At 43.6% G+C, this 16,627-nt stretch overlaps 1 protein-coding gene across 1 annotated transcript in view; it reads left to right on the forward strand.

Annotated features, from left to right (window-relative positions):
- LOC121532515 (ras and Rab interactor 2-like) overlaps positions 1 to 16,627 on the forward strand; it is a 63,739-nt gene that overhangs the window by 2,077 nt on the left and 45,035 nt on the right. The window contains exons 2-3 of the mRNA XM_045214901.1: positions 12,962 to 13,140; positions 14,137 to 14,229. Of these exons, the coding sequence (XP_045070836.1) occupies positions 13,021 to 13,140; positions 14,137 to 14,229 (213 nt within the window). The 5' untranslated portion in view covers positions 12,962 to 13,020. The remainder of the gene's footprint in view (positions 1 to 12,961; positions 13,141 to 14,136; positions 14,230 to 16,627) is intronic.

Genomic DNA, 16,627 nt, shown 5'->3' on the forward strand with positions numbered 1-16,627 from the left:
CCTGGATGAGATCTTTAAGGTCTTGAGGGCCACTCCAGAGGCTCCAAAATCATTTTAGAACCATGTTCACCCTGTACCTGGACTTTGAATTACTCCCCTCTGGGGCGTAGGGTATAGGGCACCCCTCAGCAGGAAAAATAGAACGAGACAATCATTTGTGCCAGGTGTGATATCCCTCTTAAATAGCTCGGGCAAATGTTCCCATTGACCCACGTATACAAAGCAGGCTAGTCTTTGTTTTAAATGTTTTAAATGTTTTATTTCTTATTTCTTACTTAGAGTGGTGCGAGATCTGTGTTATTGAAAAGCAAATATTGAATCTTGTTTTGTATTTAACGCCAATTTAAATGTGTAAGACTGCAACAAAAAATTTCGCCATGACAATAAAAGTAAGTAAATGGAAGGTCTGCCTACGGCGGCCTTTCTCAATAGCAAGGCTATGCTCACTGAGTCTGTACACAGTCACAGTGGTCGGGTATTCTGCCACTGTGTACTCTCTGTTTAGGGACAAATAGCATTCTAGTTTCCTCTGTTTTTTTGTTAATTCTTTCCAAGTGTAAAGTCATTATCTTTTTGTTTTCTCATTATTTGGTTGGTGTCTAATTGTGTTGCTGTCCTGGGGCTGTGGGGTTGTGTTTGTGTTTGCCATGAACAGAGCCCCCAGGACCAGCTTGCTTAGGGACTCTCTCCAGGTTAATCTCTCTGTAGGTGTTGGCTTTGTTATGGAAGGTTTGGGAATCGCTTCCTTTTAGGTGGTTGTAGAATCTCTCTCTCTCTATTTCTACTCGCTCTAACCCCGCTTACTCTGTGAAGCGATAGTGTGCTTTCTTCCCATAGCTGTCCATTCAACTTTCCATCTTTCCATCCAAGAAGAGTCGAATAAAATCATTAGAGGCACACATTGGCGCAGACCTGTTCTAGGACCTGGAGATACAGAAAACGGTACCACAATCCACTGTATCTCCTGCAACCCCATTGGTCAGACGAGTCATCAGACGTTTGTCAATAATCATTTTTGGATCTGTTTCTCTGTTAAAGTTAAGGCCTCTTTGGTATCTGTTAAAGGTATTACATTCATTGAGGAGAAATATTTTTTTGGCGGCGGTAGGATATTACACTGTTACAAGAATATGAATCAGCAGATAGGAATTTTTACAAATGCACAACAGATTTTTTAACATGGCTGAGTTGTTAATATGGTAATAGTCCTTTGTTTCCAATAGCCATGTCCTTACTGTAAGTTAAGCCAGACACTGTCTGTATCTTTTTTCAGGTGTTTTTCTCCTTTGGAGGGGAGCATGGAAGGTTGTTTTAGTAGCCAGGAGTCTTTGTTTTCTACTGTATAAGCTACCTTGAGACTGAGACATAAGTCTGATAACAGTTGGTCCAACAGGTGTTTATGGATGTCGGACTGTAGGCTTGTCTTGTTCATCAGAACCTTGATGTGTTATACAGACTGAAAGTCTAGGATGTATAAAGGTTCTTAACAGTCTATGCATACCTGTTCTGTAAACCTCTATAGATCCCTGACCCAAACAGGGCAGGCTACTGTAGTGTACGAAAGGGGTTCCCAACCTTTTTAATGTCAAGGACCCTAAAAAATGATGAGCCGCTGGTTGAGGACCCCTTACAATTTTATTTTAATTTTTGCAAGCCGCCAATGAAGTTCCTGAAAGCCAAATGCACCTCTCTAGCTTCACAATGACTACCACTGGTGCAGAGAGTAAGACAGGCAAGTGCAAAGGCTATTTGCATAGTGAAAAATATAGGAAAGAAAGATTTATCCAAATGTAACCCAAAATGTTCTGTAGGTATAATAAAACCAATATTTAACTTAGCAAAAAATAAATGGGTAAAAATACAAATATATATATATTAGGGCTGACCCCATTTAGTCGACTGGTCGATTGTTTGGGTGATAGGATGTTGACCAAGATTTTTTTAGTCAAGCAGTGGCAAATATATAAAAAATGGTAATCATTGTTGGTTAAGGGCTTGTAAGTAAGCATTTCACAGTAAGGCCTACACCTATTGTATTTGGCGCATGTGACAAATAACGATTTGATTTGATTTGAGACACCTGTCTGATTCACACCTGTCTGAGTGGACTAATCCATTGCGGAGGCCGCGGGGGTGGTACACCAGTATCACCAGTAGTACATTTACCGTTAATTACCATAATTTATAATCTACGTTGTTTGTTTGGCTACTGTAATTTCTGTTAATGCATTCAATATATTATTATTACAGTCTTACCGTTGTCATTGTAGGAGTGGACACGTTGTTTGCAGAGCGCACAACCTAGGCTACACTTGTGAGAGTTTTTGGGGGGTTTATTTCATTCCATTTATGAGATGTCAATTTATTCATTGTCTTTTGTTTGGAGCGCTCCTGTCAATCTTGAGTAAGGACACACCCCTGATTATGCATAGAACTAGGCCTAGGCTACCTGGCCTGCGTGCAAATGTAGGCTTTTAAATATGCACATTTGGGGACCTGATAGTATTTCTGATTGTCTTAACTCACCATCACTGTGGAGCTTCTCAAAGTAATTGTTTCCTCGCCTCTAACAACAAGTAAACAAAGTCTGTTTTTACATCCATTGAGAATGACAATAGCCTATTTGAAAAATCTTTCCAGCTGTCTCCCTTTCGATAACCACTCAGCATGAAATTGGAAAGAAAAGCAATGCTCTGATCCGGTGGAAACATTATAAAAAAAGGCCTGCCTGATTACTTCTTATCCCTTGAGAAAATAGCCTACAGCTGTGTCTGTCTGTCCTGAGCTAACTGGCGCGGGAAACTCTGAGGGCCCCGAATATTCTGCACAAGTTAATAGTTGATAGAATGTTTCAAGTTCCTTGCAGACAGGCCATGTTTAGCCAATGTGATTTGTAGGATATTTATTTTTATCAGGATATTTTCTACCTGCGGGCTGCAATGTTTTTATTTGTTGGCTTTATGTAGGCTATTTTTACATTTCTGCATTGGCAATAGAAGTTACTTTTAGATTTGTATCATTTTCATTTAGATATAATTTTGATAAATATGAAGACTGTTCCACAAAAATGTGCATATGAAAATCATAACTGGCACGCAGATCAGTAGAAATGGTATGATAACTTGGCACTCCAAATGGAAAAGGTTACCGACTGTTGGTATAGCCTATTACCGGCAACTTCCCGAGCGTAACCGCAGAATCTGTGAAGGCCACCAGCGGAAGGAGGAGGGTCGGGTCGGGTCGGGAACAGGTTTTTTTCTTCTGGTTAGGCTATATTGATCTCTGGCTCCCTCTTTAGTAATTTGTGTGACTTCATTTTTTATCGCATTGCTTAAAGCATCAGACAAGCTCAGTAGCCTACATATAGTTGGTTTTATTCAAACGTGTGTCTATATATGGAAAAATACACATTTTAAAATTTAGACCAATCTTTAGTCGGGGACAGCCCTACTATATATTAATTTTTTCCGCTAACCCCCTGGCGCCCCCTTGCGGACCCCCTGGGGTCCGCGGACCCCAATTTCAGAACCCCTGAACTAGAGCGTTGGCTAAGTCAGAGGTTGCAAATGCAGTCTAGACACTTTTCTCTGCCTTCTGTGGCGACACTGGAATATCCATGGTTTTGTAATGGGTGATGTCATCAGGAAGCAGGCACTCGAGTTACAGCCGTGAGGATCGCACTGTTCTGTTCCACAAAGACATATCCCACTGAACGCTTTCACAGGACCAGACTGTACTGGTGGCTTTACTCCTGCACGGTATAGAAACACACTTTCTGTCTAGGTTCTAACATCTTCAATATCACTGGTTTTCCTATTATGGCTTGAGGAAGTGAATCTGTAACTGTATATTTAGGATTTAAATCTAGTTTAAAAATAATAAATCCTTAGCAAAATTCATATTAAGCATTTGAAATTACCAATGACGCCGGCAAGAGGCAAAATACCTCCTATTGGGACGAGGGCTGGGATACTAGTGTGAATGTCCCAAAACTGGAGTTTTTAATAATTTTCCCTTCATTTTCAAGGGGAACTAAAGTCATTGGAATTCAGAATATGCCAGGCAGAGATACTATTGGAGCGCTCAGCAGACCCTGAACAGCTCTCCCTACATACTACTATATATTATGGCCTACTTTGGTTTCCTTTTAACACCACATAGTGCAGCTGGGTTCAGTTTGAGGCCTGGTGGAAGGATTTGAGTGGAGTCGCCATAACTAACCAACATCCCTCTTGGTTTCTTGGCCATATCTCTTTCCTCTCCCTCCCCCATCTCTCTCTTTCTCTCCCCCATCTCTCTCTTTCTCTCGCCCATCCTTCCTGGTCTCCCAATCTCTGCTTCCCAGTGGCTAAGACATCTGAAGAGAGAGAGACATTACACACACTTCTTCTAAGTGGAGAACTACATCCTCGGTCTTCACCCCTATTTCTGGTTCTCATTTAGTGGGGAGTGGCCCAGTCATGTGACTCAACTCAGAATGTGCTAAAACAACTCCCAACTTTTCCACTTGGTGTTGACCATAGAGGAGAAATCATAGAGTGGAAGTAAGTTATGATAGGGCGGTGGTGGTGGTGCCTGGTGCTTGCTGTAACACAGATTAAGTTGAGGTGGTTGTGTTTATTTTGAGCTTGTTTTCTCTCCATGTGTTTCTTTAGAGACCTCTGTTAATGGTGGTCATTGGAATTGCAAAGTTTATCCTTCTAGTCACTATAAACAACTACTATAGTATCATAACAAGCACCATGCCTACTTGGTGGGCTATGGACTGCTATGCACTGTTTATGATAGTGTTGCCACGGTATCGCGATACTAGGAAGTAAGGAAGCAAAGGAAACAAAACATGAAGCAGAGTACATTTCCTGAGGAAAACAGTCCTAATGTTGGAATCAAACAGCCTGATGATGTCACCCAGAGTCACATTTGTTTATTTTCCAAACCATAGCACACAACATTTACAAATGGTAGGTTTTAAAGGACCATAGAGTGGAATCTGCTTCGTGTTTTCTTTTTTGCCAAGGAAAATCCATAGTATCTCGATACTGGTATCATGACAACACTAGTTCATAAATTATTATAAGCTCCTATGCTCAGTCACTACATATTCCTCTGAGAGTAATATGTTTCCACAAAGCATCTCAGAGTAGGAACGCTGATCTAGGATCTGTCTATATAAACTAGGATCTGTCCATATAATATGATTCATTATGATCTAAAGGAAAAACGGATCTTAGCTATCTAACGTCTTTGCCGTCTTCATATAACTCAACACGTGTTTAGCGGTCGTCTAAATCTACAACGTGTGTCTCCTTCAAGCAGAAAGTTGGCCAGCACAACAGAGTGACGCTTAACAACCCTTGTTTGTTTCCTTGGAAGACTAAAGGGTTTTTTGTGCAATTACTCAACTTCCTTTAAATAGTGTCAGGTACTTTTTCTACCCTTGAGGCCAAAGTCATCAATTCTTCTAGCTAGATTGTCTGGATAGTTTATGGAGCCTCCTCAAGTATCTCTTTCTTTTCTTCTTTGTCTCTCCTTTCGTTGTTCTCTCTCCATTACAAAGCAACAGTATCTGTTGTTTAGCTTCAGTGTCTATGTTTCATCTTTCCCTTTCCTTCCCAACGTACAGTCTGTGTTTTATGTGTTTGGTGCTTGTCATAACTGCACAGAAAGGTTCTATTAGGCTTAGTCTTCATAGTTCGTATGGTGTGAACTTTCAAGCCATGTAGGGCCTCAAGCTTTGTCTTGGGACTACTGTAAGTTATATTACGTATCAAACAGAGCTTGGGGACTTATAGGGCATCAACTAGGAACCCGTGACTCTAGTGTGAATCTCATTCCACTCTGTTGCCTCCAGGTCTCTCACCCTATCCAGTATTACTCCTGGGTCATGTTCAGTAGGGAGAACATGTTGTGAAATTGGATGGTGTACTACCTGAATCTTTCCAATCAGAACACATATTTTAGTTTTTCAATAGGGTACGGTGTACCCTATTGAACACTACCCTGATGTTCCTTCTCTTTCTCAATCTGCCCTGTTCCGCCTCTCTTTGTTGATATTTCTCTCTCTTGCTCTCACAGCAACAAGAGGCCGTTGCACTTCAGTCCTTCATCATCTGGGGAGACAGAGGGGGGATTTATTGTCTGTGACTAAGTAAGGCCTTGAAGGCTCTGGGTCAGTCTGCTATCTGAGTGGCAGAGGGGAAGAAGAAGAGGAGGGGAAGGAGGAGGAGAAAAGGCTATCTTCGTATTAGAAGGGAAAAAATAGGAGGAGAAGAAGGGGAAAGGTTATCTTCACTGTATGTCTCAGCACCAAACCTATGGGTCACTTAGCCTGATCTCAGATCTGTTTGAGCTGTCTTATCGACCTATTGTCATTGTAACACTAAAGAGTGTACTGATCTGGGACCAGGCTATGGGCTGCTTGATTCATCTGCTCCTGCATCAACTCCTCCTGAACCAGACACTGACCCACATACAGAACAGAAAAGCTGTCTTGCCATACACAGACAGGATGGTCAGGAATGTTCTTCCTGTCTGTCTCTGCTATGGGTTCAGCTCTGATTTAAACTACTGTAACAGTACCTCCGCAGATGACGAATCCTCTTCAAGCTGCAGAGAAGCATGCCTTAAGTAAATAAACTCACTCTAACAATCTGTTGCTCTCTGTCTCTCTCCCCCTCTCTCTCAAACACACATACACACAGTCACACACTCCCTCCGCTAAGGTTGCCTATGGTCTGATCAATAGCAGGACCACCCCACCCCCCACCCCCCACCCCCACCCCCATGGGAGCTCTGTTCTGTCAGAGTTCCAGGGTTGCTGTCTGTGTGTTTATCCAGCTGCCTGCTAACCCTCTCTATCTGTTATTACAGCAGGACCACTGCACAAGTGGTGTCATTTCACGCAGGATTTCACTCAGGCAGTACAATAGGCTACTCGGTGAGGACACAAGCAGTTTAAAGCAGTACTCTGTGTGTGTGTGTGTGTGTGTGTGTGTGTGTGTGTGTGTGTGTGTGTGTGTGTGTGTGTGTGTGTGTGTGTTATAAAGTTGAGGTTATAGCTTCAACAGGTCCCTGTAAACCACAGAGGTGTCTTGAGAGTGGCAACAGATTGAGTCTAGACCTTGAAAGAAGGGTTGGCCAAATGTTTCTTGTGAGGACTATTGTTTCTGTCTGTTTCTGTTACTTTCTGCTTGGTGTTGCTGCTATGTGCTGCTTGGTGTTGTTAGGACATCATTTGTGCATTAGGCTGCCTGGGTTGGCTCTCTATAAAAACAAGTTGTTTCTCCATAAACCTTGAGCTGGCAATGATAGAGGATGGCAATTTTCTTTAAATGAAAATAGGAGTTGGCAGATGTTGTGTCATGCCAATCCTTTGTGATAATGTAAACCTGCTACACACACAGATAGCGTGTCAGAATAATGACTGATCAGGCTACTAGCGAGTCTTTAAACCTCAATGCAAGAGGGATTTTGCTGAGAAATACCATTTTTTTATGAGGAACAGGGTATGTAGAAGGGAGGGCTTCTCTAGTTGTGCATTTCTACATTCTCAAATCTCAATTAATGAAAGGTTACTTACACACACACACACACACACACACACACACACACACACACACACACACAGAGAGATATTGGTCCTGTCTGTGGAACAGTGTGTCTCTGTGTTGCTGGATTGCAGTGCCAGGGGACTGTCTGTGTTCCTGTGTGGAGAAACTCACTCAGATGGGTCTTTGTTAGTCTGCAGCTGAGGCACACACACACTCTCTCACACACACACACACACACACACACACACACAGACACAGCCAATAATAACAACATTACTCTGATTTGTGTGAATATCCTCTCTCTTTGATGACTATGATTATGCATTACTTTGAAATGCTCTCTCTAAACTGGATGTCAGCATTCTTGGCAGTGGATACAGTAGAGGCAATAGTCTAATATTTTCCATCACCTGGATTCTCTGTTATTACTGTGCTCCAGATGAAGATGTATCTCTGTCATTAACACTTCTAATGTGGTGAAGTGTTCTCTTCTAGGGCTGGGTGTTGCCAGGCACCTCACGATACGATATTATCACGATACTTAGGCGGCGATACGATATGTATTGCGATTCTATATGTATCACAATTTATCAGGATTCTATATGTATTGCGATTCAATACTGCGATTTTATTGCTGACATATTTAGTATATGATCACACAGAAGAAAGCAGAACTTACTACTTGGCACAGAAACCTTTGTTTGGCAATTACAGAGATCATACGTTTCCTGTAGGTCTTGATCAGGTTTGCACACACTGCAGCGGGGGGCCCACTCCTCCATACAGACCTTCTCCAGATCCTTCAGGTTTCTGGGCTGTTGCTGGGCAATGGACTCTCTTCAGCTCCTCCCAAAGATTTTCTATTGGTTTCAGGTCTGGAGACTGGCTAGGCCACCCTGTGACCTTGAGATGTTTTTACGGAGCCACCTCTTATATAGTTGCCCTGGCTGTGTGTTTGGGGTCATTGCCATGCTGGAAGACCCAGCCACAACCCATCTTCAATGCTTCCAGGAAGGAGGTTGATGGCAAGATCTCGCGAATGGCCCATCATCCTTCCCACAATACGGTGCAGTATCCTGTCCCCTTTGCAGAAAAAGCATCCCCAAAGAATGATGTTTCCAACTCCATGCTCACAGTTGGGATGGTGTTTGGGGGTTGTATCATCGCCTTCCTCCAAACACGGCGTAGTGGAGTTTAGACCAAAAAGCTCTATTTTTGTTATCAGACCACATGACCTTCTCCCATTCCCCCCGGATATCAGATGGTATTGGCAAACTTCAGACGGGCCTGGACATGCGCTGGCTTGAGCAGGGGACCTGCGCGCCATATGATTTTAATCCATGATCGCGCAGTGTGTTACTAATGGTTTTTAGAGCTGTTAGTCGATGGCTCTCATATCAAACCAGACTTCCCCCTTTTTAAAGACAGGCTGGGTAACATAAAAATATGCCTGTCTTTAAAAAGGGGGAAGTCTGGTTTGATATGAGAGCCATCGACTAGCAGAGGAGGAAATTAAACAAAACATCTACTAAGTACCTGCTGCAGAGGACATTTCCTGGACAGCACTTCTTACTGTTCTGACTGTGTCTCTGACAAATGACTGCATCATTTATTCCTTTTCTCTTTCTAGGAACAGTCTGATTTTATGAAGATTCTAGTTCCTATAGCAACTCTCATATCCTCTGATGTGTGTTCCTATACTCTAATAACACTGCTGTGTGTAGGCTACTATGTATGTATACCTCTCATTAAAATGCATGAAATCTACCTATCTGGGGTTAACACTCTGTCACAAACCATAACATGAGACACACAGTGCATGCTGGGTATTGGGCTAAACAGGAAGACAGCCCCGGAGCCATGCGGAGTACAGTGGCAGTTCAGCTCAGGCAGAATGAACTGTGGAAATGTCATTATGTTCACTCCACTGGGTCAGTTTGGTAGAGACAAAAGTGCAGACAAACAAGACCATAAGGATGGAAGGAAAAATCAATACATTAGAGTATAGCAATATTATTTTGACTATATTATATTGATTCTATGACTCTAAGAATCATTTCTCTAAAAAAAGGTAGTTAACATTAGCTAGCACTAGTCGGCTGTACCTGCACCATTTCTCTTCCTATAATGTATGCATTCACTAACTGTAAGTCGCTCTGGATAAGAGCGTCTGCTAAATGACTAAAATGTAAAATGTAATGAAACCAGGTAGTCCCATTGAGCTCAGAAGACTTCTTTCCCAATACCTTTTTGGCAAGAGAGAGCTGGAAAATATACTATCCAATAGTTCTTTTGAACTTTTAGCACTTTTCTGCTGACAAGACAACAGGTGGACCTTACGGTTACAACGTTTTCCCAGTTGGGTTTTACAACACACTATAGTTGGATTTATAGAGTCATTTCCTGAGAAACTCCCCTGACAATGACCTGGCAGGGTGAAGGAACATTTGTTCCTCTATTATCACAGTGTTCCCCAGCCTAAATAAAACAGGCATGCAGGACTGGAGATAACCCCATGTCTCTGTGAGCCAGTCAGGAAACAGCAGGCCTGTACAATGACAGGCTTCCAGCCACAGACAGACGGACCAGCTGGGGATAGGGATGGACTGAAAGGGCCTTTTACTGCAGGTCCATGGTCAGGTTTCTTTATAGTCTTTCATAATGGTAACGATCATCTCTGTATTTTAGTATGGGAGGCTCATTCCAGAACAAATAGAACATTCTGTTTGGAGTGAGAGAATGCGGTGGAATGTTGAACGATGATGACACACTGAAAAGCCTCCATTATCCTGCACACAACACTGTGCAGAACTGATGCATATGTTCCCTATTCATTCTGCTGAACTCCAGCTGAGAATGTCTTACCAGAGAGACTCCTGCCAGTACTGCGCTATCTGACAGGAAACTATAGTCACGTGTAGCTCAGTTGGTATAGCATGGCGCTTGCAACGACAGGGTTGTGGATTCGATTCCCACGGGGGGCCAGTATGAAAAATGTATGCACTCACTAACTCTAAGTCTCTCTGGATAAGAGCGTCTGCTAAATGACTAAAATTTAAAAATTTAAAATGAAACTAGGGCGTTCCATTCCTCTCCTCTTTTTCTTTGATTCTCTTTTCTGGGGGATCACTTCCTTCCTGTTGAAGATGAAAGTGAATAGAACATCTCACTGAACTGCTGCCAGAGAGGGAAGCGAGAGAAGGGCAGGGGTCCTGCTAATGGCGTCAGCCTGGAATGGAGAGAGGGGAGAGAGGAGAGAGAGAGAGGGGTGCACAACTGTCCCCTTTCATCCACAGCCTCCAATAACACCCCTCCACTATGCATACACATTTTGTGCATACACATACACACTTTCATTCTCGCACATAAACAAACACACAGACACACACAAGAATAATGTCTTGCACCCCTCGGTGTGAGCCTGACTGTGGATAACTCAGATTGACATTTATTGGGAATAATGTTATCCTGGAAGCAGAACTGAGCGATTTGGAATCATGTAGTAACCAAAAAAGTGTTAAACAAATCAAAATATATTTGATATTTGAGATTCTTCAAATAGCCACCATTTGCCTTGATGACAGGTTTGCACACTCTTTTGACTGGTGGTGTATATTTGCCCATTGTAGAAGTGCTCAGAAAGTTATGGTTGAGATTTATATAATTTAAATCATAGATCATGGGTGTCATGATCATTGATGTAATTTCAATCATAGAAATATTGGGTGTCAATTCAATCATATAAATATATTTCATAGAATGGACCTATCCCTTCAGACCACTGCAATTTAGCTGGTACACCATTGAAATTTAAATTGAATTGACATTTGAACTTTTAATTACTACCACAAAGATGGCCGCCGGTCCACCCACTGTCGAATGTCAACTTAAATGGTCATGTCTATTCTATTGTCTATTTTTACATTTACGTCATTTAGCAGACGCTCTTATCCAGAGCGACTTATTTTTTCTAATTTTTAATTTTTTAATTTTTAGAGTATCCTTTTAATTTTCATTTGTGTTATATATATATTGGGGGTTTTAAATCACATTTTTGGTTTATTTATTTATTTTGTGGGGGGAGTGGGGGGTAGAAGGATTACTTTTATACTATCCCAGGTATTCCTTAAAGAGGTAGGGTTTCAAGTGTCTCCGGAAGGTGGTCAGTGACTCCGCTGTCCTGGCGTCGTGAGTGAGCTTTTTCCACCATTGGGGTGCCAGAGCAGCAAACAGTTTCGACTGGGCTGAGCGGGAACTGTGCTTCCGCAGAGGTAGGGGGACCAGCAGGCCAGAGGTGGAAGAACGCAATGCCCTCGTTTGGGTGTAGGGACTGATCAGAGCCTGAAGGTAAGGAGGTGCCGTTCCCCTCACAGCTCCGTAGGCAAGCTCCATGGTCTTGTAGCAGATGCGAGCTTCAACTGGAAGCCAGTGGAGTGTGCGGAGGAGCGGGGTGACATGAGAGAACTTGGGAAGGTTGAACACCAGACGAGCTGCAGAGTTCTGTATTTTTCTATGATTTCAATAGGTTTCCTATGGAGGATCGACAATATAATTTAAAACAACAGATATTCCCTTTCAAGACAACATTCTCTGATGTGTGGACCTCGAACCATCTTTGTGGTACCATTTGAAAGTTGATATTTTTATTTTAATACCATTTTAATACATTTATCAGCCAAAATATGACACCAACCCTGTTTCAAGAGCAGGTTGTGTCTCAACTGATGGCAGGAACAACAACAAAATCACAGATGGTGTAAAATATGGTCTAAGCTACAACAAATGGGAATATGAAAAAAATCTGAGTTTACACATTTTATGATAATTGACGTTTAATGTAAAAATAAAAAAAAGACACAAAGTTTTATTTAAATCAAAAGGGATGCTGTCAAAATGTGATTGAATTCAAATGGATTTACCCAGTGTGGTTAAGTGCAGGGTTAAGATTAGGGTTAGGTTTAAAATCAGACTTTATGACTTCATGGCTGTGCCAGCTAGTGACCACTCTGCAGAGTTGCCTCCAGAACAAGATTCATGACAAAACGCTAACCTGCACAAATAAAATTGTTGATGAACGCCCTTGTTTGGTCTATGGGAGAGGAAATTAAAAGTTATTGTAACATCAAGAGTACATCAAGGTTCACTGGAAGACTGAAACAGGCCAAACAGGCTGTATTAACTTACTATGGGAAAAAGGAGAGGAATAACAATGTTGGAACTATGGCTGTAATTGCTGGAAAATAGATTAAATGAAAGGACATGGGAAAAAAGCTAGCTAGAGTGACAGAGAGAGGGAAGGAGTTTGATATTATCATGCTAGCCACTGTAATTTGTCGACTTGCTGTGGCCATAGATGGAATTTTCTCCAGTCACCACAGCTAATCTGCCTGTCTGTTTGTTTGACCCCATAGGACTCCAGCAGACGTAAACACAGACATCTAGACCTAAACACAGACGTCTAGACCTAAGCATGGCTGCTACGCTGCCCTCTACGCTGCCCTCTACACTGCCCTCTACGCTGCCCTCTACGCTGCCCTCTACGCTGCCCAGACCAGAATGTCATATGGACAGGAGTGGGAGCTTCTTTAAGGTAAGTTAAGCGTACTCTTGTTAGAGAGAGTACAAAGATGAGAGAGAAAGGGATGAAATAAGACAAGGGGATGTAGGTGATGATATTACATTAGAGAGACAGAGAGAGTTTCATACTGTCCTGGTAGAGCCTATAATAATAGTTCATTTACTGTCTGCTCTCTCAATGTGGCCAGAAATGGGATTTTCCATCAGCCTCACCACCACCTGTATGTGTTTGTGCTTGACTCTATATACACTCTCAGAAAAAAAGTACAGAATTGTACTTAAAGGGGTACAAACGGTTGTCACTGTAGTGGTACCCTGTAAGGTATGTCCTTTGTTCCATTAATTGTAGGTACGTAATTGTAGTCTTGAAGTTTGTACCTTAAAAGAGCCAAAAGGTACAAATCTGCCTTTTTAGGGTACCACCACAGTGATAACGCCGTTTGTTCCTTTTAAGTGGCAAAAAAGTGGCAAAAATGTACCACGTCTCTATACCAAGGCCCTCATGTGTACACGCCTCTCCGCCATCCCACTTCTGACACCAATTTTGCGAATTTGGGGGGTTGTTTCGACCAGGATTCAAACCTGCGTCCAGCAACTGTCAAGCCAACACCTTAACCAGTACGCCATCAGGTTGCTACAATATTAATTACAAGTCTTGCATTGTTGCATGCTTTTATGTAGCCTTTATAAAGACTTCAGAACTGTCAGCGGACATGCTCATGCTTGAACTAACATAGCCACAGACCACTTAAACTGGTACAACATGTCAACTCACGGGTGGCTAAAAATAACTAACTGAAAGCCACGCCCCCACTAAGCCATACCTCCAATGATTGTACAAAATGTACCATTATACTAGATTATCCGCACATGTACCCTAAAAGGTACCGAACAGTACCTTGTGAGCTCATATGTGTACCTCTGAAGGTACATTATGTGTATTTTGATATTTTTGTACCCCAGGGAAAAATACTGTACCCTAACCGTACCCTTTTTTCGGAGAGTGTAGGACTCTGATGGACTCACAGACTCAGACCAAAGCATGTCTGCTTTGCTGCCCAGACCAGACTGTCATATGGACAGGAGAGGAAGCTTCTTTAAGGTAAGTTAAGTTTACTGTTAAGTTTATTCTTTAGCTTACTTTTGTTCCAAGGGTTTTCTTATGTTGCCACGTAGTGTAATAGTGCTCAAGTTAAGGACAGATGGAGAGTGTGAGGATTGAACAGTGCCTGCTGCAGTCGTTGGAATCATGACAAATGCACACACAGCAACCATAAAATACAAAGACACACACACACACACACCATCAAGTAATTGTCAGCACTTTATGCAGTCTCTCGTTAAACCTTATTTTAGAAACATGGTCTATTCCTTGCAACATAATGAGCACGGTCTGTTCTGTTGTGTCTTTGTTTCATGCTGCTGTTTCTTCCATCAGTATCCTCTCCCTTCATCTCTCCCTCTTTAGTCAGACCACACTAACTGCCTCTGAGAGTTATCTAATTGTCATGACTGCAGTGTGCTATCCGGGAATATATCCGGTAATAGAAGGATGCAATGTGCCATATACTCTAACTGTTGTATATTTAGCCATATACTGTTGCTTAAGTTGATCATGTTTACACAAGGTGTCTACAGTAAATAGAGAATTGAGATGAGGTTATGGATGTGTGCAACTTGACGAGATACAGAGGTTTACAGAATGAATGGATAAACTGACAGAGACGTGAGATGATACTTTGTCTCTTCTCATTTCTTTTCTCTCTCTGTCTCTCATCCCCTTTCTCTCTCTCTCTCTATCCCCTATTTCTCTCTCTCTCCATCCCCTCTCTCTCTCTCTCTCTCATCCCCCTCTCTCTCTCTGTCTCTCCATCCCCTCTCTCTCTCTCTCTCTCTCTCTCTCTCCCTCTCTCTCTCTCTCTCTCTCCATCCTCTCTCTCTCTCTCTGTCTCTCCATCCCTTCTCTCTCTCTCTCTCTGTCTCTCCATCCCCTCTCTCTCTCTCTCTCTCTGTCTCTCCATCTCTCTCTCTCTCTCTCTCTCTCTCTCTCTCTCTCTCTCTCTCTCTCTCTCTCTCTCTCTCTCTCCGTCACCCCGCTCTCTCTCTGTCTCTCCATCACCCCCGCTCTCTCTCTGTCTCTCCATCCCCTCTCTCTCTCTCTCTCTCTCTCTCTCTCTCCCTCTCTCTCCCTCTCTGTCTCTCCATCCCATCTCTCGCTCTCTCTGTCTCTCCATCCCCTCTCTCACTCTCTCTGTCTCTCCCTCCCTCTCTTTCTCTGTCTCTCCATCCCCTCTCTCTTTCTCTGTCTCACCATCCCCTCTCGCTCTCTCTCGGTCTCTCCATCCCCTCTCTCTCTCTCTCGTCACCCCGCTCTCTCTCTGTCTCTCCATCACCCCCGCTCTCTCTCTGTCTCTCCATCCCCTCTCTCTCTCTCTCTCCCTCTCTCTGTCTCTCCATCACCCCCGCTCTCTCTCTGTCTCTCCGTCACCCCCGCTCTCTCTCTGTCGCTCTGTCACCCCTCTCTCTCTCTGTCTCTCCATCCTCTCTCTCTCTCTCTCTCTCTCTCTCTCTCTCTCTCCCTCTCTCTCTCTCTCTCTCTCTCTCTCTCTCTCTCTCGTCTCTCCGCTCTCTCTCTCTCTCTCTCTGTCTCTCCGTCACCCCCCTCTCTCTCGCTGTCTTTCCATCCCCTCTCTCTCTCTCTGTCTCTCCATCCCCTCTCTCGCTCTCTCTGTCTCTCCATCCCCTCTCTCCCTCTGTCTCTCCACCCCCTCGCTCTCCGTCACTCCCGCTCTCTCTCTCTCTGTCTCTCTGTCTCTCCATCTCTCTCTCTCTCTCTCTCTCTCTCCATCTCTCTCTCTCTCTCTCTGTCTCTCCACCCCCTCTCTCTCTCTGTCTTTCCATCCCCTCTCTCTCTCTCTCTGTCTCTCTCTCTCTCGCTCTCTCTGTCACCCCTCTCTCTCTCTGTCTCTCCACCTCGCTCTCCTCACTCCCCTCTCTCTCTCTGTCTTTCTGTCACCCCTCTCTCTCTCTGTCTCTCCATCCCCTCTCTCTCTCTGTCTCTCCATCCCCTCTCTCTTTCTCTGTCTCTCCATCCCCTCTCTCTCTCTCTGTCTCACCATCCCCTCGCTCTCCGTCACCCCCACTCTCTCTCTCTCTGTCTCTCCGTCACCCCCGCTCTCTCTCGCTCTCTCCGTCACCCCGCTCTCTCTCTGTCTCTCCGTCACCCCCGCTCTCGCTCTGTCTCTCCATCCCCTCTCTCTCTCTCTTTGTCTCTCCATCCCCTCTCTCTCTCTCTCCATCCCCTCTCTCTATGTCTCTCCGTCACCCCCGCTCTCTCTCTGTCTCTCCGTAACCCCGCTCTCTCTCTGTCTCTCCGTAACCCCCGCTCTCTCTGTCTCTCCGTCACCCCCTCTCTCTCTCTGTCTTTCTGTCGACCCCTCTCTCTCTCTGTCTCTCCATCCCCTCTCTCGCTCTGTCTCTCCATCCCCTCTCTCTCTCTG

The sequence above is a fragment of the Coregonus clupeaformis genome, unplaced genomic scaffold (genome assembly GCF_020615455.1).
Source record: "Coregonus clupeaformis isolate EN_2021a unplaced genomic scaffold, ASM2061545v1 scaf0331, whole genome shotgun sequence".
NCBI classification, from domain to species: domain Eukaryota; kingdom Metazoa; phylum Chordata; class Actinopteri; order Salmoniformes; family Salmonidae; genus Coregonus; species Coregonus clupeaformis.